The 24,560-nt window shown below is 34.2% G+C and overlaps 1 protein-coding gene and 1 non-coding gene across 8 annotated transcripts in view; both read right to left on the bottom strand.

The window, feature by feature from the left end:
- Positions 1-24,560, bottom strand: part of ECT2 (epithelial cell transforming 2) — a 64,455-nt gene that overhangs the window by 29,471 nt on the left and 10,424 nt on the right. For 6 of the 7 annotated variants that reach the window (XR_003621991.2, XR_003621992.2, XR_009008232.1 and 3 more), the window contains 11 exons: positions 24,149-24,222; positions 23,307-23,437; positions 23,048-23,163; positions 22,885-22,947; positions 21,301-21,523; positions 17,004-17,140; positions 11,806-11,925; positions 4,182-4,250; positions 2,934-3,044; positions 2,181-2,277; positions 161-242 (listed from right to left, as the gene is read on the bottom strand). Coding sequence is in view for 4 of the 7 variants with exons in the window: in XM_007197495.2 (XP_007197557.1) it covers positions 161-242; positions 2,181-2,277; positions 2,934-3,044; positions 4,182-4,250; positions 11,806-11,925; positions 17,004-17,140; positions 21,301-21,523; positions 22,885-22,947; positions 23,048-23,163; positions 23,307-23,437; positions 24,149-24,222 (1,223 nt within the window). In the remaining 3 variants the exon portion in view is untranslated. The remainder of the gene's footprint in view (positions 1-160; positions 243-2,180; positions 2,278-2,933; positions 3,045-4,181; positions 4,251-11,805; positions 11,926-17,003; positions 17,141-21,300; positions 21,524-22,884; positions 22,948-23,047; positions 23,164-23,306; positions 23,438-24,148; positions 24,223-24,560) is intronic. The other variant, XM_028162687.2, reaches the window with a different exon arrangement.
- On the bottom strand, positions 11,070-11,210 carry LOC114235923 (U4 spliceosomal RNA). Its single transcript, XR_003621993.1, has one exon. It is a non-coding gene; the product is annotated as a U4 spliceosomal RNA (small nuclear RNA).

Here is a 24,560-nt window from a genome sequence, read left to right as displayed (position 1 = left end):
CTTCTAACATTTTAATGTGTGACTACACTACTATAAAATAATTTAGATACTATTACAGAATTTTGCTATTGATATTTTTCTCACCATTTATGATTCTAATTGTTCTACCAATTCCATTCTAAATCTAAGGAGCAATAAAAAATTGAAATAATGTACTTACGTCATTACTTCCTTTAGTGATCCAATAGCTTTTTCTAGAGTGCTTTTGTCAGGATTTTCTTCAGCTGTATGCTTCTTAAGATCTGTAACGATAAAATGTTTTCTCTATGATTAAAAAAAGTTCAGTGGTTTTCCAACTATGACTTAAAAATGCTGTCCACTTTGATAGATACAGGTTGATTAATTTTTTAAAAATAATATGTAACTTTTACTTTTAAAAATGTTTTATGCAATGTTCCCTTTTAAGAGCTCTCTTCTTAAATGTATTAAAGTTTCCATGTTTTTTCGTTGACTAAATTTCCAGAATATGTAACAGATTTTCTTACACTATTTCAATTCCCTTCTAGTAAAGCTTGAGGACTCCCAGATTCTTCAAACTCTCTCCATAGTGCTGAAGGAAAACACATGATTCTCAATTAGCTAAGAAATCATTATATACGCTATATTTCATAGCGGGGTCCATGGCTCCATCACAGAGAGCAGTTGGTGTCCTCAAGAGATGGTTTTGTTTAGTTTGTAGGTTCATGAGATGCTTACACTTTGACTCTTCTTATCCAAGTTGCTTATAATGGTCCATCTAACCGTTCGTTCCCTAATACCAGGCCCACCTAATCTTTTAAGTGGAATGATAGAAGAAGGGCTTAAAATCAAGTTCACTTTAGTCATGACAACATTTGATGGGATTCCTATAAGTACTTAATGAAACAATAATGAAGATAAATTAAAAAAATACCCTGCTTTGTAAAGTTAAAAGTTCATGTATTCATATATTCTTCTTATAATCTGTAAAACAGGATAGCTTTTAAAGACTGGGGAAATCATCTTACATGCTAGTAATTCTGAACTACATTAGATAGCCTCAAAGAGAATAAAAATGATCAATTTTTGTAGTTACAACCATAACTCATAGTTTAACCAATATACTTTAAAGACAATAATAGATTAAACAGTCACAAATTTAGCCTCCTTATCTGCTACACACACTACTGTAGTTAAGGTTTGGGGACCAAAATGCTTTATTATACTTACTCCTATTTGTAATTTAATTTTCATACTTAAAATTAAAATATATAAAAATTGACTGTCCTGGGCTTCCCTGGTGGCGCAGTGGTTGAGAATCTGCCTGCCAATGCAGGGGACACGGGTTCGAGCCCTGGTCTGGGAAGATCCCACATGCCACGGAGCAACTAGGCCCATGAGCCACAATTACTGAGCCTGTGCATCTGGAGCCTGTGCTCCGCAAGAGAGGCCGCGATAGTGAGAGGCCCGCGCACCGTGATGAAGAGTGGCCCCCACTTGCCGCAACCAGAGAAAGCCCTCGCACAGAAACGAAGACCCAACACAGCCATAAATAAATAAATAAACAAATAAATTAAAAAATTAAAAAAAAAAAATTGGCTGTCCTTGAACTATTCACTACTTTAGTCAGGCAAATATAAAAGCATATAAATATGCCTTTCTTTTCATGCAGGCATAATTTATTCATATTTATTCATAAAAATTGACTGCTATAAAAATCCCTTTCATTGATATCTGTAGTTTAAGTTTTAGAGTAAATGGATGTATGTTTCAAGAGTGTTCTACACAATGTAAGAAAAAAAAAGCATAAAATGAAGCATAAAGAACTTTTACTAAGATTCAGAAAAAGACTAAATAACTTGAGACATATTAATCATCTCTGATCTTGTGATTTTGTGGGTGAATTTCGTGTGGATGTAAACTGATTGTGAAATTAGTGATGCACCATGAAATATAAGACGACTTTTAGTAGAGAGACAAAGAGTACAATACTAGTCAATATAACTGACATCACAACAAATAAAGCATTTTAAGCCAGAGTGAATTTCTGTAGCACCAGTGATTATTCAGATTATCCATAAAGATATTTCCTATGTAAAAGATATAAGCTTTAAAGCTGAAACCTAAGAGCATTTTGAAAATAAGAAATTTTTCAAATTTTTTAGAACAAAGCAATTCCATAGAAACATCCAAAATTGTCTGGAAACAGATCAGACAAGTACCATTTAAAAGTAATGCAACACTGGGTAACCTCTGTACTGGTCGGATGAGAAGTTCAACAAGGCTTTGCCGTCCACATTCTGGTTTAGCTTGGTTTATCTGAAAGGAATTAATTTATTCAATAATTACTTAAAAGGTTTTCTGCAAAGATTAGACATTACATTTATTAGATTACACTTTTATCATTTGTGCCCTGATAAGAACTAACAGGAGAAGTAGGGTGGCAGTTGTTCTCTGGCAGATTACTGTGGCTAAATAATCCCCCAAGGCCTGAAATGGCCTCCTGGCAAGCCAAGGACTAACAGCTTAAACAGAGAGTGAGTTCTCTAAGCACTCGTATACATTTCATTTGAGTTTCTCTTACATCTACACCATTCAAAAGAAAAAAAACAAATTTAAAATATTAATTATGCTGATACCATTTGGATAAACAAAGTAAGGCACTGGTAAGAAAATAAAATCATTAAAAGCAAAACAAAACTCATCGGAAAATTTTTAGAGGTGTTTGAGAACTAAAACCTGCATAAATTTAAAAAGAAAAAAAAAAAAACCACAGACAACATTCATATTCATTCAGCTGCCTCTTGGATCCTGCTTGTAGCATGTCAAAACTTGCGAAGCCAAACATCACTGCCACTCTCAGGTAAAGCTAAAGTTAACAGATAACATTAAGGTGTTCTTACATGGATACATTTTTACTAAAAGTATAATTTTAATGAACTCCTTAGATTTTTATTTGAAGAAATGTACATTACCTTCAGAAAAGCATGAAATCTTGGTTTCTGTTTTTCACATTTAATAATTGTTTCCTTGCTCATTTCAAAGAAGTTCACAAAGGGAGGGTACGTTTTTACCAAATCTTTTGACTAGCAACAATTAAAAAAAAACAACACATTAATTGGTAATGGATGTTACCCTTAGTCAATGAAACTTAAAGTTGAATAATCAATAGTCAAAATCTGACATACTGGACCCAAAATAAAAGTTTAAAATAAGTTTTTTCTCAAGTTAAGTACAGGAATTTATTTTATAAACTTTTCACTAACTACTGAGTTAACTGCTAAACAAAATGCATCAATTGGTACCCAGAGCCTAAAGCCTGAAAAGCAAATAAAGACTCAAAATGAAAAAGAAGTATATTAAAGCTTATAGTATTGATATAAACATGACAAAGTTTTAAAACTTCTATAAATTCAGAATATAGTAATTATAGTTGATCTATGCAGAATCCAAGAACATGCTATTATCTACTGAAGGATCCAAACCACCATTAAAAGACCAACTGTACTGGGTAAAATGAAAACAAAATAAAGGAAAATGTCTTGACTAATTGAGACTAACAGGTATCAAAAAGATATGGGACAATAATTTGCATATTTGGAATTCTCAACCAACCAGAAAAAAAACATCTAAGGGATACAGGGTAAAGATTAAAGTTAGGAGACCTCGGAAAACAAAAATAAATGGGCAAGAATCCAAGGCAGTGAAACTTATAAATCATATCCAAAAAGACTGACAGAAATTTATAAATCCTATTCACAGCACCTCATCCAAAATTAATATACTTTATTTGATAAACTATGTTGTTCTTATCTTAGAGACGAAACAGTTCATTAGAAACTTTTATGCAGACACAAAGACAGTAAAAACTGCTATCAACTAAGGAAAGAAATGACTAAAACTCGATTACTGAAAAATTTAAAAAAATCATTAATCTGTGGCTATTTATAAGAGGCAAATAACATGATATATAGTAAAATGTTTGTAGCACAATACAACAATTAGTGTTCCTAATGATGACCTTAAGCTATCAAGAAAGTGTTAGACTGTATATAGAAGGCATGTTTCAGAAGACAAGAACACTTCTAATATATTTTACAAATACAACTATGTCAAAGTGTTTAAAAAGCTCTCACATTTAAACAGGTAACTTTCATTCCCTGCCAGTCCTTGTTGAGATGATACTTTAATCTGAAAACTTAAAAAAGAAATAAAATACTTACATATTTAAGAAAGATATCACCAATACTTTTGCTCTCATCCCAATTAACAATAAGGTCTTCAAGATCATCCTGAAAAAACACAAAATGGGACTAGGAGATTGATTTTGACAATCCCTTTAACATCTTTTAATATTTAAGATATTCATTTGAAAGATGCACTTTACAATGTATCTTAATTTGATGTGTATAACAATTAATAACATTCTTTCTCCTCAATAAGAAATTAACTTTTTGACTATGAGGAAAATATCCTTTGAAAAATAATTAGGAAAATATAAAGAATGTCAAGTCAATAAGACTTAAGTCTGGGGACTTCCCTGGGTGGCGCAGTGGTTAAGAATCCACCTGCCAATGCAGGGGACAAGGGTTCAAGCCCTGATCCGGGAAGATCCCACATGCCGTGGAGCAACTAAGCCCGTGAGCCACAACTACTGAGTCCGCGCACCACAACTACTGAAGCCCACGCACCTAGGGCCCATGCTCTGCAACAAGAAAAGCCACCACAATGAGAAGCCCGTGCACTGCAACGAAGAGTAGCCCCCACTTGCCGCAACTAGGAAAAAGCCCGTGAACAGCAGCAAAGACCCAACGCAGGCAAAAACAAATAAATAAAAATAAATAAATTTATTTAAAAAAAAAAGACTAAGTCTAACTTCCCAGTATGATGTGGTAGTTCAGTATCTTTTCTAATTATTAACTATAAAGCTGATGGTGTGATTAATTATAGAATTAATTAATTATAGAAAACTACTTTTGATCTTGCTGCTGAAGCATCAGCCATTAGAAACTGTAATCTATAACGGGGTCAGCAAACTTTACTTAAAGGGCCAGAAGGTAAGTATTTTAAGGCTTGCAGGCCACATGGTTTCTGTCACACGTCCTCAACTCTGTCCTTGTAGAGTGGAAGGAGCCATAGATAATACATAAATGATTGTGTGTGGCTGTGTATCAATAAAACTTTCCTTACCAAAACAAGCAAAACTTTACCAAAATCCTACATTGGCTGGATTTGGTCCACTGACTATAGTTTGCTAATCCCTGGCCTATAAAATTTCTCAATCATCATCCTAAAATACTACATATTTGCAAAAATTTAGAAGACACTTAAAAGCTTTCTAGGATAATAAAATAAAACACAAATCAGATGATAAAATGAGATGCCAAGAAATGACATGCCCTAATTGAAATCCTAAAAGTGACTTTAAAGTAGAAATTAATCAATAAACTTACACAAGAGCTTTTCTAAGTGTTACATGCAGACCCCCCCCAAACACACATTTTTAGTGGGATCCATGAGATTAAACTATTTTTATTACAATACTAAGGCATTATTTGACTTTTTATTCTAATTCTCTCATAAGGATACAACAGAGTTTTCTAGAGGCTATACATATGATGTGTGATACTGCAACAGAATGAATTAAGAAGTAGGCAGGAGAAACAGTCTTCTATTAAGCCAGACAGAAAAAAAACCCCATAAATCAACATCACTCCTCACTATTTCTGTTTTGGAAATTAGTTATTTTTCAAAAAGAACATGTTATTTATGCTATCATATAATGAGTCATTATTACTTTAAATTTATTAATGTATGTTTTTAAAATTGGATATCCACACAAAAAAAGATGAACTTAAACCCTCACCTCAGCCAAAAATGAACTCAAGATCAGTTCTAGACCTAATTGTAAGAGTTAAAACAATACACCCTCTAGAAGAAAATATAGGAGAAAATCTTCAAAACCTTGGGTTAGGAAAAAATTTCTTAGATATGACACCAAAAGCACATTACATTTTAAAAAATGGATAAGCAGGACTTCATCAAAATTAAAACTTTTGGTACTTCAAAAGACACCACTAAATAAATGAAATGACAAGCAACAACAGGCTGGGAGGAAATACCTGCAAAACACATAGCTGATAAAGGACTTGTATCTATAGTTTACAGAGAACTCTTACAACTCAGTAAGACAACAAACAACCCAACCAAAAAATGGGCACCAGATCTAAGCACACATTTCACAAAGGTAATATATGAATGGCTAACAAGCACATGAAAAGATGCTCAACATCATTAATCATTAGGGAAATGTAAATCAAAATCACTTCACATCCCAGAATGGCTATAAAAGAAAAAGGATAAGTATTGGCAAGAACGTGTAGAAATCTGAACTCTTATACATTACTGGTGAGAATATAAAATGATGTAAAAACCTGGCAGTTTCTCAAAAATTTTAAATATAAGACTACCAATATGACCTAGCAATTCTACTACTCCTAAGTATCTACGGAAGAGAATGAAAGCATGCCCAAACGAAGATTTGCACATAACGTTCGTATCAGCATTATTCCTAACAGCCAAAAACTGAAAACAACCTAAATTTCCATCAGTTGGTGAATGGATAAAGAAATGTAGCATAGCCGTATAATAGACTATTATCTGGCCACACAAAGGAACAAACTACTAACGTACTAAATCATAGATGAAATTCAAGAATATGCTAAGTGAAAGAAGCCAGACATAAGACACCACATATTATATATTCACATTTATATGAAGTGTCTAGAAAAGGCAAATTCATAAGAAAGTAGATTAGTGGTTGCCTGGACCCGGGGCTAGGAATTGGGATTAACTACAAATGGGTATGAAGGATCTTAATGGGGAAGGTGAAATGCTCTAAAATGGATTTATGGTGGTGGTTGCATGACTTGGTAAAGTTATTAAAATCATTGAATTGCATATTTTAAAAAGGTTGAATTTAAAGATGTAAAATGTACCTCAATACAGCTGTTAAAAAAACTGAGGCACCTTTAAAAATACTATTCAATTTTTGTTTTAATTTCAAAAACAGTTAATACCAATAGATAAAACCCGTATAAACATAAGTTCCTCAGTCATTTTTAAGAATGAAAAGGGACCCTGAGACCAAATAATTTAAGAACCACTACCCTATATTCTGCAGATTCAGAAAAGCCAAAAGGGAAAAAATTTACTTCCAATAGCATAAAGGTGAACTCAAGCAAGAATAATTTAACAGCTCACAGAGTCAAGAACTAAGATTTAACTGTTTAAAATTGCACTTGAAAGAAACAAAAGAAGAAAAAGATCATAAATAAGACTAATCTTGGAACAATATAATGTAGTGAATTCTGGCACTGACCAGTTAGTTTTAAATACTGGTTCTAGAGCCTGTTAGTTTTGTGCTGTTAGGCAAGTTACTTAACCTTAAAGTGCTTCAATTTTCTATTATGAAAACTGAGGATAGTAATGACTATCTCATAAAGGATTAAATTAGTTAATACTTGTATAGCACTTAGAAGAAACCCTAACCCTAACCCTATAGTAGTGCTCAATAAGCTATTAACTATATTTTCCTATGTATTTAATATAAATAAGGGAGATATTTGGAAAACTGTGATGCAAAAAAAAAAAAAACTTATAGCTCTGCCAATATAATCTAGTGGTACATTTTTAAAGTGTAAAAAATTACAGGATGACTGCAAATACTTATATAAGAATATTGTTATCAGAAAGCAAAATAATCTCTAGGGGATCTGAAAAATAGTCTACTGTTTCTGGTTAACCTTTAAATCCTCGTGCTTGTTGATTAAATAAAGATCTCTGCCCTAATCAACTGTTAGTTCAGGGACTAAGTAAAGAAACTAAGGCTTAGAGACATTAATTTGTCCCAAATCACACAGTTGTGAACCAGTATTCATACTCAGGCTTGTCTGACTCCTGATTCTATGTCATTCTACTTGATCTGTACCACAGTTCTCCCCATCAGAAACGGGGAGTCAGGTGGGCAGGCGAGCCCCAAAGAGCATTATTCATAGTGCCACCATTTCTTACAATGTTTCTGTAGGAATATGCTTGACTCAGTTTCGTACAGACCCTGGGACATGTCTCCTCCTTGTCCATTACACAATTCTCCATCGGATGCTCCCAAAGTTACCTCCTGACCATAAGAAAGGGGAACTCTACAGTTCTAAGACATAGAGCATAGCTCCCAAAGCATATTGCAAAAGTAGAGGAAGTTGTAAGCAGATGGGATTAAGAGAGCTAAGCTCCTTCCTTCTCTTCTTCCTCGCTAAGATTTCTTCTGTCCTGTTACCATCTATTTTTATACAAGATGGGTTTCTCTTTTGCTTAGCTCACAATACACCAAATTAACAGATTTCCCAGTATACATCTGTTCCTGAAACAAGTACAAGGTACCTTAGGACTTACACTAAATTAACAAATAACAAAGCATAAACACAGAAAGAAAACCTTCTCCCTCCAACCCTTTCCTTTCTCTTTTGTTTCATCATAGTTCCATACAAAAGCAGGCATTTGCACATCAAGGACCAATGGTGATTAGCCCTGAAAAGGAAAAATTCACACATAGGAAAAGAGGTGTTCATAACAATCTCAAAAATTTTCAACTTAATCTAAATATTAGCATGCTAAAAGTTGGAGGCAAATTAAGAATAAGGCTAAAGGTATCCACATGATATCTAGGATGACAAAATACACTAAGTTCCAGTCCTGATTTGGACATTTAAAAGTAGCATGACCAATGTTCAGCAAATATTTACTGATAGAAATCTAAGTGCCAGACAATGGTTGTAAACACAGTGGGTAAAAAATGATTTTAGTCCTTCACAAAACATCTAAACATTAGTTTACTTGCCTTCTGAATTTAGTTTATTGGTAATATGAATTGCTATTGTTATTTACTGAATGCTCAGTGTTAGGCATTATGCTTAGTGACTTATAAAAATGTAAAAATTGAGAATAAAAATTTCACAACCACTCATGATTCAGATACTATACCCATTTTACAGATAAGAAAACTGAAGCAATTAAAGTTACCTTACTTCAAACCCAAATCTACTTTATGCCACAGTCCATCTCTGAAACCACTATGCAATGCTATAAAATACAGATACCAGTGCTTCCCAGGAATACCATACCAATAAGATGATATGAAAAACTGTACAAACCTAAGCCACATTTACATGGTTTATTCATTTACATATTAAAAGAATAAATCTACAGCATGATAATCAAGAAGCAATACAGCATTAGTAATAGTCAGGACATGGAAAGAAACTAAGTGTCCATAAATGAATTAATGGATAAAGAAAATGTGGTATATACAATGAAATATTATTCAGCCATGAAAAGAAGGTTATCCTGCCATCTGTGACAACATGGATGGACCTTGAGGGCATTATGCTACCTGAGATAAGTCAGAGAAAACAAATACTATATGATCTCACTTACATGTGGAATCTTTAAAAAAAAAACCTCATAGATACAGAGAACAGATTGGTAGTTGCCAAAGGCAGGGGGAGGAGGGTGGGTGAAATGCGTAAAGGTGGTCAAAAGGTGCAAACTTCCAGTTACAAGAAAAATAAGTCCTTAGGCTGTAATGTAGAGCATGGTGACTATAGTTAACAATACTGTTTTGTATATCTGAAAGTTGCTGAGAGTAGATCTTAAAAGTTCTCATCACAAAGGAAAAAAAAAACAACTATGTGTGGTGGCAGATGTTAACTAAACTTATTGTGGTGACCATTTTGCAATACATACATATATCAATCCATTATGTTGTACACCTAAAACTAATACAATGTTATATGTCAATTTTATCTCATCAGAAGGGGGAGGCAAGACAACATTAGGGTTTAGGAGAACAGACTTAGAAGTTAGACAAAAAAGGGTTCAAATTCAGTGTCCAGAATTTATTATATGACTGACTTCAGAAAAATTATTTAATCTCTGTATGTAGCAGTTTCACATCTGTAAAATGTGGACAATTATAATATCAACTTCTTGGTAATGTTCAATAGATGTGGCAGTACTTGATAAATGGTGGGCTACATTCAAAAGAGAAAAAAAATGTTATGCAACAAAATTTTAGGAGTATTTGGGTTATGGGATTATAGGTTTTTTCTACTCCTTTTTCCTTTTCTCCTTTATTTTACAAATAAATGTTTGACAGCACACATTGGCATCATTGTAGAAAAAAACATAGGTTTTAAAACTTTAAATGTAGGACAAAGCTGAAATCAGCTAAAAAACAACTACTAGTTGAAATACTGGTAATCCAAGTTTATAAAAGAAGCTTAAAAAATTATGTTACACATTAGAAAACTAAAGGGTGACCATCGTTTTCAAAGCTCCAGTGACTCACTAGTGAATGAAACAAAAAAGCAGCCTCACAGATATAGAGAACAAACTAGTGGTTACTGGTGGGAAGATGGAAGCGAGGAGGGCAATATAAGGGTAGTGTGGAAAAAGAGGGTTATTATGGGATTATATGAAATTATGTATATGAAACTTTTGAAAGCACTATAGAATTTAAAGACTCTTTCATCTAGTTAAAAAAAATACATTTTTTTCTTTTTTAAAAAAAAGCTCCAGTCAATCAGAGAACATGATTTTCTGAATTGAGATTATGATCCTATACACATAAAAAGTATGTAACATTTTATATTGGATGGGAACTTGCACACCCAGACTGGCTAAATGACTAACACAAAGTGATCCACAAATTAGTAGTAAAACACCAAGATGAAAACCTGCTTTCCTTTCCACTCTACCTTTATGCCTCTCAGTGTTTCTTACGGAAGAAAAAAGAAAACCATTCCAAGAAAATTTTACTCTTCAAATATCCAGAATCCTAACTGCAAATAAGGAGAAACTAGCCTGAGATTCTACAGCTTTTTAAGAAAAGAAAGACTCCTTCAAAATCACTTGTAAATCTAGAAATAAGTGAAATATGGTCAAGGATTTTGATAAAATACAAAATACAAGCATTTGATAAATTGCATTTTAACTTCTAGATCTTTTATATTTTTGTCCACAATGTGCAGTAAAATCAAAAGTAAGTTAATGTATTTGTTTGAAAACATTCTGTAATTCAGATTGATCTTTTTATTATAATATAGAATAAACATTTAGGGAAAATTTTTCAATCAGCAATAATAGCACGCCTCAGATAAACCTCATTGGCTATGATATTGCCACTGCACAAAGCTGGAATAAACATTAATGTGGGTTGTTTTGAGAGGAAAACTGATAAATTTTGCTCAGGCATCACATAGGAAAAATAAGAGGAAATAATGCTAAACTACTTTTAAGGGTTCAGCTAAACCTGTCCCAAAATTACTTTACTATGAGAGATTGATACCTGGAATTCACGGACCCTTCATCAAGGGAAAATCATTAAAAAGAGGATAGCATTGTCTTACACGGTTTTGGCATTTATCTGACCATACAGATAGAGAGAAATGAATGAAATGATCTCGAGTCCCTTCCAACTTCACAGTTTTTCAAACAAACCAAAGCAAAACAAAAACACACAACTTAAGATGAACAAGAGCAGGAAAATAAGAAAAATAGTACTAGCAAACACGTCTCTATAGAAAAGACTTCATAAGGTCTAAATTCCTTATTTTCAAATTAATCAAAATCAAAAAACAGGCAAACAGCAAATATTAATAAGGCACTGGAGCAAAGGGACAAAAGAAATTTTAAATACAAAACTTATTTAGCTAGTCAGAAGTACCTGAAAAATCATAGTAAATATACACAACGTAAAAAGAATTACCACATTAACATATACAAATTTACCTTTATCTTAGTGTGCACATCAAAGATATCTGGAATACTACCAAAAATAGTCTTAATCTCTTCTGGTGCAAGGATAGGCCCACCTCGTTGTCCTTCCTCTTCCAATGGCACTTGAAATAACTAAAAGGTAAAAAAGATTAGTTTAGGTAGATTGTGGAAAAAGAAAAAAAAATTAAAAATCTAACATACAGACAGTGATAAAGGAGAGCTATGATGTTAATGGAAAAGAAAAAAAAGTTGAAAAAAAAAAACTTCTTAAATTTGAGACCTTTTCTCATAACATTTTCTAGTCTGTTTTATCCTATTTATTTATTCATCTGTGTGTATATACAATCTTGTAATAAAATGTTACATTAGAATCTAATAAAAGTTTATTACAGTTCTACAAATCATTAAAATTGTTAGTATGATTCAGAGTAATTTCTACTTTTTTATTCAAGTAACTAAGGAACAAAGCAATAAGCAGTCATACACTTAATATAAGTACTAAATGTTTTTAAATGATAGCAAAAAAACTTGGTTTAGGGGGAAAAGACTGGACGTGAAGCTAGAAGACCTGTTTATAACCATGTTGATCTGAGGTGGAGCTGAGGCAGTGATGCTAGCGCTGGGGAGCAGCTGCAAATACAGATCATCATTAGCAGAGAGGTATGACTGCATAGACACCATAATAAATCAACTGCTTGCAGACTCATATCAAAACCCTATCAGAAGTGGCAAGTGAAAACAAGCTCAGGGCTCCCACTGATTCTGCATTATGGTGAGTTGTATAATTTTTTCATTATATATTACAATGTAATAATAATAGAAATAAAGTGCACAATAATGTAATGCCCTTGAATCATCCAGAAACCATCCCCCACACCCCCACCATACGTGGAATAATTGTCTTCCACGAAACCGGCCCCTGGTACCAAAAAGGTTGGGGACTACTGTATTATATGATTCCATTTTATGACATTTTCAAAAACCACAAAATTGTAAAAATGGAGAAGAGATCAGTGGTTACCAGGAGGTGGAAGGAGAAAAGGGTGTGACATAAAGGAATAGTACCAGGAGTTTTTTGGGGGATGGAAATATTCTGTATCCTGATTGTAGTGGTGGTTAAACAAATTTTCACATGTGTTAAAATTCACAGAAATATACATCAAAGAGTCAATTTTACTATATAATTAATAAAATTTGACTTAAATTTTAAAATGTTCATTGACTATTCAAAGTAAAAATAATAATGTATTATTGTATTCTTAACATATGTAGAAGTAAAATGAATGACAACAGCACAACAGGCAGGAGGGGATTGAAGGAAGGAAGGAAGGGGGGAAGAAAGTACATTCTAAATAGTAAGAAACTTCATTAAGATTATGAATTGTTCCTATTTTTAAGAACGACTACAATTCTACAACAGTTTATCCCCCCCTTAAAAATATATATATATATATATATACACACACACACACACACACACACACACATATATATATATATTCAGGCTTTCCATTTCTGTAAGTATGGTGAAGGCTACCTGCTGAAAACAAAATACTGAAGAAAAACCTCTTTCTAAATACAGCGATAAGTTGACAAGAAAGTGAGTTACCTTCAGAGGCCAAAATCTAAGTGAAAGTAGAAAGTTGAGTACTAAATCAACTTTTGCCCCAAAGACATTTGCCTAAACTGATGAAAGTTAAGCTTCACCTATAAAAGCCTCAGTGGGAACAGAAGACCAACACAAAACCTAGTTTCCAACATACTAACAACTTCCAGTAAAATTAAAAGTGTGTTTAACCAATGATCCAGAAATTCCAGGTTTCTGCCCAGAATATGTTCTCAAGGAGCCATGAATAAGAATAGCCACAGCAGCACTACTAGTAATAGTAAAAACAAACAGCAACGAAACACTAAAACAAATTTCAATTTCTATTAAAAATAAAAGTTAAAAAAGTTGAAATATTCATACAGGAAAATGAATTACTGCTACATGCAGTGACACAGGTGTGTTTCAAGAACATTTCTATCAAGTGAAAAAAGCAATTCACTAAAAAATATATACTGTTACATTTGATTTTCTACACATATGTGATAGATCTATAAGGAAAATGATAAGCACAAAATTCCAGATTACAGTTATCGCTGAGAGCGGGGAAAGAAATGGAATTGGGAAAAAACACAATAGAGGATGCAAAGGTATCTGTAACCATTTATAAGCATTCCTTTCCTTTATCTAGTCAACATCTAATTAAAAATCCTAAACAAAAATATTCAGACACCAAAATACATCAAGATTCATTAAAACTTCTCAGTATTCTTAAGACACAATACCTTAAAACAGTTCTACTGTGTTTGTTTTAATCCCTCATATAAAATTAGTTAGCCAAAAAACTATTGATTCTACCTTTCCAATATTTCTCAAATCTATCCTCTTTTCATTCTCACTGATACTATCCTAAGAAGTTCAGGTTCTCAAAATCTCTAACCAAGACTGCCAAAATAACCTCCAAGTTGATCTCCTTGCCTCCACAATTTCCCCTTCTTCAATACCTCCTTCAAAGTGAACCAAGTTCCCTTCTAAAATACAAGTCAAGTGATATCATCCCCCCTCCCATCAAAAATTCTTCTATAATTACACATGACACACTGTACAAAGGCCTTCTCCAGTCTGGCATAAGCAGTCTTAACTCTCACTGTATCCATACTCCAACCCTTATCCCAGTCCCCTTAACCCACCCTCAACTCTAATCCCCCTAGACTACTCTGTAATACCTTGAATGATACACATCTTCAATCGTTTGTACTGTTGGAATAATCTCAAATACACTTCCTACCATACTCTTTGCATGCACCAATCATAATTATGCTTTAAAACTCACTTCAATTTGTATCCTCCTTACGATACTTTTCCCAATGTTCAACCATTGAAAATTCCAGACCAAACCTTCCTTAAGCTGGAAGAGGAGCAAAATTCTCACCATACAAATCTCCAAATACCTTAACTAAACCTCCCTCATGAAGTTCATAACCTTCCACTTGGTATTATAATAGGTGTGTATGTTTTAACTCCTCTTCCAGTCTAAGTTCCTTTAAAACAGGAATCCTCTTTAACACCTGTCACAAAACTTTATATTAATAGGTACCTAAGGGGGCTTCCCTGGTGGCGTAGTGGTTGAGAATCTGCCTGCCAATGCAGGGGACACGGGTTCGAGCCCTGGTCTGGGAAGATCCCACATGCCGCGGAGCAGCTGGGCCCGTGAGCCACAATTACTGAGCCTGCGCGTCTGGAGCTTGTGCTCCGCAACAAGAGAGGCCGCGACAGTGAGAGGCCCACGCACCGCGATGAAGAGTGGCCCCCGCTTGCCACAACTAGAGAAAGCCCTCACACAGAAACGAAGACCCAACACAGCCATAAATAAATAAATAATTTTTAAAAAAAAACAGGTACCTAAGTATTATTTGGAATACATCAACAAGCTTCTGGATAGTCACTTAATTTGGGGGCTAAGTTAAAATTAAGCTATTCCAAATCCAAACTAAAAAAAAAAAAAAAAGACACATTAGTCCTAAAATAGAAAGCTTAGGGCTTCCCTGGTGGCACAGTGGTTGGGAGTCTGCCTGCCAGTGCAGGAGACACGGGTTCGAGCCCTGGTCTGGGAAGATACCACATGCCGCGGAGCAACTAGGCCCGTGAGCCACAACTACTGAGCCTGTGCATCTGGAGCCTATGCTCCGCAACAAGAGAGGCCGCGATAGTGAGAGGCCCGCGCACCGCGATGAAGAGTGGCCCCCGCTTGCCGCAACTAGAGAAAGCCCTCGCACAGAAACGAAGACCCAACACAGCCAAAAATAAATAAATAAAAAAAATAAAAAAAAAAAAGCTTAAAGAGAACACTATCATGAATTTAGACCACAATCTTTTAAGTAAACTTAGGTGAGTTTATACTAAGCACAGTGGTATAAAAGTCTGTCTACAGTGTAATAATTACAAGTGCTTTTAGAAGTTTTAGTGAATTTAATTGATATGCAAATTAAAATTCTGAAACTCCAGTGCCTTTACCACGGCTTGAAAGGATTTACATTTCTAGGTAATAAATGCTACCAAAGTACATGAACAGTATATGCCAAAAGGATTTTCTGCTACTCAACCCCATTTTGGCTGACTATAAAAACTTCAACAAGAAACTCATCTAGGATGATTTCCCTTGAGGAAGAAGAGCAGAGCTGACTTAAAACAAGTGAAGTTTAAATATAGCAGAGGGCCTCATAAAACCCTGACTACTGCTAAACAAATTAACTGTGAAGAATAATCTCTCTGTGAATACCAAGAAATAAGTCTTTTCATTTCTTATTCATGCATTTTATCAATGGTACAAGCAACTAAAGGCTATTATATTGGACCTTAATGAGATATATTAAGATTTCAAATAGAGATCAGTTAAAAATTAAACCCAAATCAGAAATTCCCTATCATTTTTCTATTCAAAGTCAAGCTTGGTGGTATCAACCTTATTTTCCTGACAAACTATCTCCTTCATTACCACAACCAAAGTTATTCCTTCTTTCTACAGATTCCAAATAATGTCCTATTATTGTGTCTTTCAGAACCTTGAATTTTGATTTATTCCTTAATATCTTCTTCAATCTCAACCTACAAGGATTCATTAGAATTGTTTTTCTTCAGAAATAACTTCATAGTACATTTTAATAATAGTAAGCAATGAGTCAACATATGACTACTGCGTAATTTAAGAAAACTGGACACAGTAAAGGATTACTAAAAAAAAATTACTGACAGCCATATTGTTATGCTTCATTGCTAATTGCTTTTCCATATATATACAGTACTAAATAAAGCAGTGACTCTAGAATACACATTATCAGAAAAAGCTACCACTTCCAAATATAAATGTAGTACCTTGACATGGAAGCTGCTAAATTCTGAATTAAACTCAGTCCCCTCTAAGATTGTCTATTGAGGATCCTTCTCTCTTTAAAGTCACTATTAAAAAAAGATGCTATTTCTGCATGAATAAAACGCTAATCTTACAGTTATGCCATTTCCCTAAGAGCAGTTTTTGTCATACATTTTCATTTTTAATATCTATGTTCAAATTCTATGCTTATATAATTTTCTTATAAAAAATAATACCACTTAGATTTTTTTACTTATAAACACTGGAACAGAGATCATTTTTCCAAACTCTTACCTGAATAATTGTGGCCAATATATTTACGTAATTACTTTCAGTCTGATAGAGCTCTCTTGCAACTTGCCACCTGGCTGACTGCTTTGAAGGAACTGGAGTAGAATTTTTAGATGACTTAGTACAAGATTTTGGTGTTTCTAAAAGGTAAAAAGGAGGAAAGATTTAAAATGGAAGTCAGATGTAAGTACCAAACACTGTACAAATTTAACAGAAAAAAGGGAAAGATATCTACTCTTATAAATATACCACCATACACATTCTCATTAAAGTAGAATTTCCTCCTAGAATAAGGCCAGAAAAAAATAATGGTCATGTACTCTTCAAAAATATCAAGGTCATTAAAAACAAAGATTGATTTAAAAAAAGAACTGTTCCAGATTAAGAAGAGACTAGAGAAAGATAACACAACAACCTGTGATCGTGGATTGGATCCTAAGCCAGAAAAAACTTTTTTCTTTTGCTTAAAAGCACATTAGGACATTAGTGGAATAACTGGTAAAATTTAAAGGTCTATAGAGTAGATCATAGTATTAAATGTTAATTTCCTAATTACAATACTTATACTGTACTTATGTAAGAAATGTTCCTGTATTTTGGGAAATGCACAATTAAGTATTCAGAGGTAGAGGCACATCATATCTCCAACTTACTCTCAAAACAGCACAGATATAAAAAAATACACGTGTATGTAAAAAAAGAGAGCGAGAGAGAGAGAATGAATGAATGAATGAATACTAAAGCAAATATGGCAGAATATTTCCATTTAGGAAATCTGAGAGTACAGGAATCTTTACAGCAATATATAAAGATATTTAAGTTAAAAAAGGAGGAAAAGGTTGTTACGATTACACAGTCACAGTAATGGAAAACTTTTCATATATATATGGAGAAAGACTCCCTTAAAAAAAAAAAACAAAAAAAACCCCCCAACAACATTAACTAAATTCTCTGTTAAAGTATCTTAACATAAGACATTCAGTCTAACCCAAATTGGAGGGAGGATGCATTAGTATATTTTATATGTATCTCAAGAAAAAATTCTTAATGAAATTTCATAAAAGCTTAAAATAAATTTTCTTACTATCAATATGGTTAGAATACTTAAACATTATATACAGAATCTCCTAATAGCAAGTTTCTCAACAGGAAAAGGAATGTATAACACATAATAGAATGACATGAAAGAAGACAATATATAGTCCCAGCATATCAAATTTACTCAATGATAAATAATCTTAAGCATTAATTTAAACAATCATGCATACTGTGGAGTTCTGAATGTTTTAAAAAAACAAAAAACAAAAAAACAGGCTTCAACGAATTTCCCACTTGCCATATATTATTTTGGGCTACACTCACCAGACCCAGGAGCCTCTGCCATTACGGTATACTTTAGGGGGAAAAAAACTGACATACACTGATCTAATTTAATTATTGTGTCTAAGCAGTGATCTACAAACTGGGTATTCTATTATTCAGAATACCTAATATATAGCAGTTGTCATGTCTGTTTTCTTTAGTGGTTCATTTTCTTCTGTCCCCTCAACTTCATATTCAAGCTTCAGTCCTGCATGTTCATCTCTTACCATCTCATGCCCATTATGTCCACCATGATCATAGAACCAGTAAATTCTTAGATCTACATATCTAATCATAATCCCCCACCCAAGCACCTGGTCCAGCTTTTCCAAATGCCTACTGGACATTTCTACCTCAATTTAACCTGGATTTTCTCTCAAACTACACTCCTTCCTCCAAAATATAAACTTTCTATTTTTGCTAAGGTAGAATTTCTTCCATTTAATACTTTGCCATCTTCTCCTCTTCCTCCCTCTCTATCACTCCATTCTATCAATATTTCCCCAGTGCTTCTTACTTTTCTTTCCAAACATCATCAACCCTGGTTTAGGGCCCTATTACCTTGTGGCCCAAGTCTCTAGAGATTACTTCATGGTCAGGCTCTCTCTAAACTGCCTTACTTCTAGTCATTCTTCAGAATAATCCACTACAAATTACTTACTCAATGAATCACTCTGCTGCTCAAGTTTCTAAAGTTCCTTGCTGATGACAATATACAGATCAGACATGCCAGTCTGATTTCAAAGTTCTCTAATATTAGGCCCCAATTAACCTTTCTAATTTGACTCTTACTCCTCCATATTCCAAGCAAACTGACCTAGTCACTATTCCCTAAAAACTCATTTTGTACGCTGTTACCTGTATTCTTGCTCCTCTTATAATCTCAAATCCACCTCAGTCTTCTGGGCCTACCTTAAATTGACTTTCAATTCCTTCCATGAATATTTAGTGAGTACCTACTCTATACTAGGCACTGGGAATAAAGCAGAGAAGCTAGACAAGGTTCTTGTTCTCTTCCAGCTTACATTCTGGTGAAGCAAGTAAAATAAAGGAGTAAACAAACAATTTCTAACAGTGATAACTACTACTGAAGACAACAACCAGGTAACGGGTTGGTAGGAAGGAGTAGTGGGACAGAGACTTAACTTTAAAGAGAACCCCGATAAGATTTCTTTAAGACAGGGAGAGCAAATATAAAGTTCCTGAGGTATGGTTGTAGTAGAAAAATCCGAAGAATAATAAAGATATTATGACTGACACCCAGAGAGGATTAGTGGAGGACAAAAGCACATGAGGTTAGAAGTAGGTGAAGAAAGATTACATAGGAACCTGAAAGCTACGGTAATACAAAGCCATTGAATGACTTCATGCAGAGGAACGGCATGAACTAATTTATACGTTTTTAGAGACTGGTTAGTCTGCATGTAGAAAGGCAAAAATGAGTACAGGGAGACCACCTTGGGGACCACTGCAATTGTCTAAGAGAGACCATTTTTACAGAAAAGGTTGATAAAGGAAGGGTAACAAAGGAACAGAGTTGGAGTGGCAGAGAGAATCAAGAGTTCTAATTTGATTACGTTAAGTTTAGGATGTGTATTAGACATGAACAAGGAGGTGTCAAGTATATAGTTGGACAGGGAAAACCTCAAATTTGGGAGTCAACAGCATATAGAAAAGCCATGGAATTAAATGAGATCATTTAGGAAGAATTCAATGGAGAAGAAACGACTCAGGAATAATATTCCACATTTAGAGTTGGAGAGAGAAGTTAGGTCAAGGAGAACGTGAAACGAGTTATACACAAAAGCCAAAATTTAAAAATGTGCCCAGGAAGAAGTAGCTGCTAATGTGTTGAATGCTGCTGATTACACAAAAACTGTCAGCACCCCCAGCAAGAGCAATGAAATTCAACTGGAATGAATTGAAAGGAAAATAAAAGGCAAGGAAATGAGACAATGGATCAAGGTGATTCCTTCAAGAGTACTTATATGAAAGGGAAGAGGGAGATGGGATAGTAAGTGGAAAGTATTACAGAGTCCAGGGAAGGTTTTCATTGTTTCATAAATTAGAAAACACAACAAATTTGTGTGCACACTAAAAAAAAACAGAGGGGAAAAACTGAAGATCAAGGGAGAAGAGCTAATTATAGGTGGCTTCCTGTATCAGCTGAGAACAAAGTCAATTCACCTTCCTCTGACTTCACTGTACCTATTTTCTCCATAATCTATGTGACATCTTCTATGATTCCTGTGTGTTAAGAGTCTGCTCTTTGAACAGTTCTATCACTTTCTAGCTGTGTGACTCCAGACAAGTTTTACTTCTCTAACCTCAATCTAGTCATCTGTAAAACAGGGACAATAAAACCTATCTTATAAATACACAAAATACATAAACAGTTAATATATAGCAAGCAACTATTAAATATAAGCATTTTCATGTGCCTTTTCTCCTCAGACAGAACAAAGGTCATTAAAAACAGAGACCTTCTGGGACTTCCCTGGTGGCTCAGTGGTTAAGAATCCGCCTGCCAATGCAGGGGAGACAGGTTCGAGTCCTGGTCCGGGAAGATCCCACGTGCCGCGGAGCAACTAAGCCTGTGCGTCACAACTACTGAGCCTGCGCTCTAGAACCCGAGAGCCACAACTACTGAGCCCATGTGCCACAACTACTGAAGCCCCCATGCCTAGAGCCCCTGATCCGCAACAAGAGAAGCCACCGCAAGGAGAAGCCTGCACACCGAAATGAACAGTAGCCCCACTCGCCGCAACTAAAGAAAGCTCGCGTGCAGCAACGAAGACCCAACGCAGCCAAAAATAAATAAATTAATTAATGTAAAACAAAGAGCCTTCCATACTCACTGTAGTAGGGATTTATCTATATTCTAATAATTATTCTATTCCACTAAATTTAGAGACCAATTTTTTTAAATGTGAATTACCTCCGTAGTTAATGCTAGATTCTGGTGTGTTGGAGATATCTAGGAGTGACCCTATAGAAAGGGAATGTTCAGCTGACGGGCGCTTACGGGGAGGGAAAGGTGACATGTCTGTCTCTCTTGAAAGCTGAGCAAGTGTCTCTTTTAAACGACGTCTTTTGCGATTGCTGTTTGGGGTATTCAGAGAAAGCAGTGATACTGATTTCTTGAGTTCAGGTGTATTAGCCTGCAATCAAAAGCACAAAAGCTCAATTTTACTTCCGTGGTTCTTTACTGAGACAGGAACAAAAGACAAATATATTTACGAGTCTGACAAAATCGGGATTTTGCACAATAATTGTACATCTATATACTCTTCCATGTAATTCAGAAGCTTCATGAAACATAATAATCAAAGGACCATTGTAATTGTCTAACCCCTAACACCTAATGCTTTTTCTCCATAGCACTATTACTATTACATATTCGGCTGTAAGCTTCCCTATTGTCTACTCCCCATTAGGCCATAAACTCCAGGAAGACAGAGACCATTCATATTTCATTCACCATATCTCTGGCATTTAGCACAATGCTTGGACATAGTGCTCTCCAATATTTGTCAAATACCACTTGATTTCAGGAGTTCTCTTCTGAAATCTAAGGCATATTTTTTAAACTTTATGTCAGGAACCTTACATTGAGAATAAAAGAGTCCAAAGGGAACACAACAGAGTACATATTTAGATTTTATAGAAACACAATAAATCCACACCTTCACTTTCAAATATTCCATTCAAAATTATTAAATCTCGAACTGAAGTAAATTTTCCTTAAAGCCTGTTTCTATAGCTTTATGTCACATTTTGGTGAATGATACTACTTTTCACCAAGATCCAGCATGAAGGCTGGATTTTTCCTTGCCTATATTCCTTCTACTACAGTCATTTTTAAAATGCCATCTCTCCCCTTAATATTCTTCAGTGGTTCCAATACTTACAGGCCAAATCCAAACCCTTTAACATATTAAAAACTTGATTCTGCCTATCTAGTCTGCTTTATCTGTTGGCCTTCTTTCCCACACTCTTTTCCAAAGCCATACTAAACTACTTACTATTTTAATGTACTTTCAAGTTTTCACACCCTCTCCCACCTGCTATCTAACATGAATGTCCTTACCAGGTTAGCCTAGGAAGCTGGCTCAATATTTATTTGCTCTTTCAATCCTGCCTGAGTCTCTCAGAGTGAAGCTAGTTAGAATACATACATTACTCAATTAATTATAGCACATTTCATTCAGCACTATAACTGTTTGCACATCTCTCTTTCCTTTAAGGTTCTAAGTTTTTGAAGACAGGGATGTTACTGTGCATAATGGTATTACCAAGAATTTGCACAGAATGAAATGTATTAGATTAAAATAAGATCCAGTACATTAAATCTACATAGACTATTACTCAATATCCAACTGTTTAATTATTCTGAAACCCCTAAATATGACAAATAAGATGACCTGTGTGCTAATTATACTATGCTCTTTTGGGATAAAAAAGTGTCATCTTTATACAATCAAGTTCACAGAACAAATGACAAAAGGGACAAAAAGCATACCTTTTCATATAAATACATAGTTTCTCCAGCTCGGGCATCCATCTGAATACTTCCCCAGAACCACTAGGAGGAAGAACATTTTAATTAAGAATTTATCTCATCAGAAAAGCTATCAATATTACCAATGTGTTTTAAAAACCAATCTCATTCTAGAATTACTTGCCTCTTGCTTGACAACATAAAGTTTCTTTGAAGGTTCAAATGGAAGTTCTTTTACTATATTCTCTTCAACTATAAGGTGAGTGCATCTTTCATCTCCAACAGGTAAATAGTTTCCTCCTAAAGGGGAAAGCATACAAGCATACATAAGCCCAACTATTTAGCCCCAGGCCCAAATTTTTAAAGAGGCATATTCACCAGGAAGTGATCAGCAGCAGTAAGGAATAAAATACATATAACTTTTAAATTATGCTAAATTCTACCTTGCATTTCAGTCATTTCTTCCATATTGGTTTTCTCTTCATCTGAAAATCCCAGGAAACTTAAAATGCAATCTTGAAATGGAGGAACTTTAAATTCATTTCTAAACTCATCAAATGATGCACAGAAATCCCTAAAAACAAAATACACTCTTCTAAAACCAGCTTAACGGAAATTCAATAAGTTAGGCAGATTAATTTATAAATCTACGGTAATTCTCAAGGTTTTAGCATAAGCTATTTATTGAAAATATTTTACATTTGGTCCTGAAATGTTCATGAAAACCTCAGTTAAAAAAAAAATTGACGTGTCCTCAGTCATCCCAGAAGTAACGTCTCGCAAAGTTTAATCACGGGTAATCTTTACAAGACGCAAATCTCTACTCTGTACATGAAATTTTATATGCATTCCAGGAGTTCTATAGTTTCATAAAATCTTAAGTAATAATGAAGTACAATAGCAAGGAATTATGAGATTGTAAAGCTTAACAAGGTTACGAAATGCAATCACCACTTAAAATGTAACCAGACAAACAGAAAATAAGAAAAAATACAGCACAACCCAAACATCCAGATGCATTAAGCTATTACCTGATAATCTTAGAATGTTCTTAATGGTTATTAAATTATTTCACAAAGTGAAGTTCAAAGATATCTTAGATGTCTTGCCATTTTCAGTTATTTATAAACAAAACTTTGCTCCTCCTAGACTTTATTCCCTAAGCTTCACAAAGACTGAATTAATTTTTTATATACTAATCTATGAATTTTGGGCACGTGGGTTTATCTTCATGACACAACGTGACTGATTCACATAATTAACTACTGAATTTCTAAACACTTACTGTTCATTCCGCCTTTCCCAAGCTTTATATATCCATTCTGGTTTCATAATTGGAGTACCCAGGCTCACAGCTATCTAAAAACATAAACATGTTTATCATTAATTATATGGTGAATTTTTACCTTAAATAACTGCATTCATGCAAGTTATAAGCAATTATATACATACATTTTTTGCACAGTCTTAGATCATTGTTCATCTGCTTTGTAACAAAATATAAAGAAAAATTAACAGAAAAAACTATATTTCCATCATACAATTTAGGTTAAAATAACTTTGAAACAAGTTCCATGATGTCCAAACTGTTTCATTGTATTTTAAATAAATACATCTGTGAAGTTAATTAAGTTCACCTTTATTACATTTCTATTTCTCTTTGTGTTTACCTCCTTGGAAGTACTAACCCCCAAGAC

Source organism: Balaenoptera acutorostrata, chromosome 4, assembly GCF_949987535.1.
Source record: "Balaenoptera acutorostrata chromosome 4, mBalAcu1.1, whole genome shotgun sequence".
Lineage (NCBI taxonomy): Eukaryota > Metazoa > Chordata > Mammalia > Artiodactyla > Balaenopteridae > Balaenoptera > Balaenoptera acutorostrata.
The sequence above is the reverse complement of the archived record's forward strand: the minus strand, read 5'-3'. Positions and strand labels throughout refer to the sequence as shown.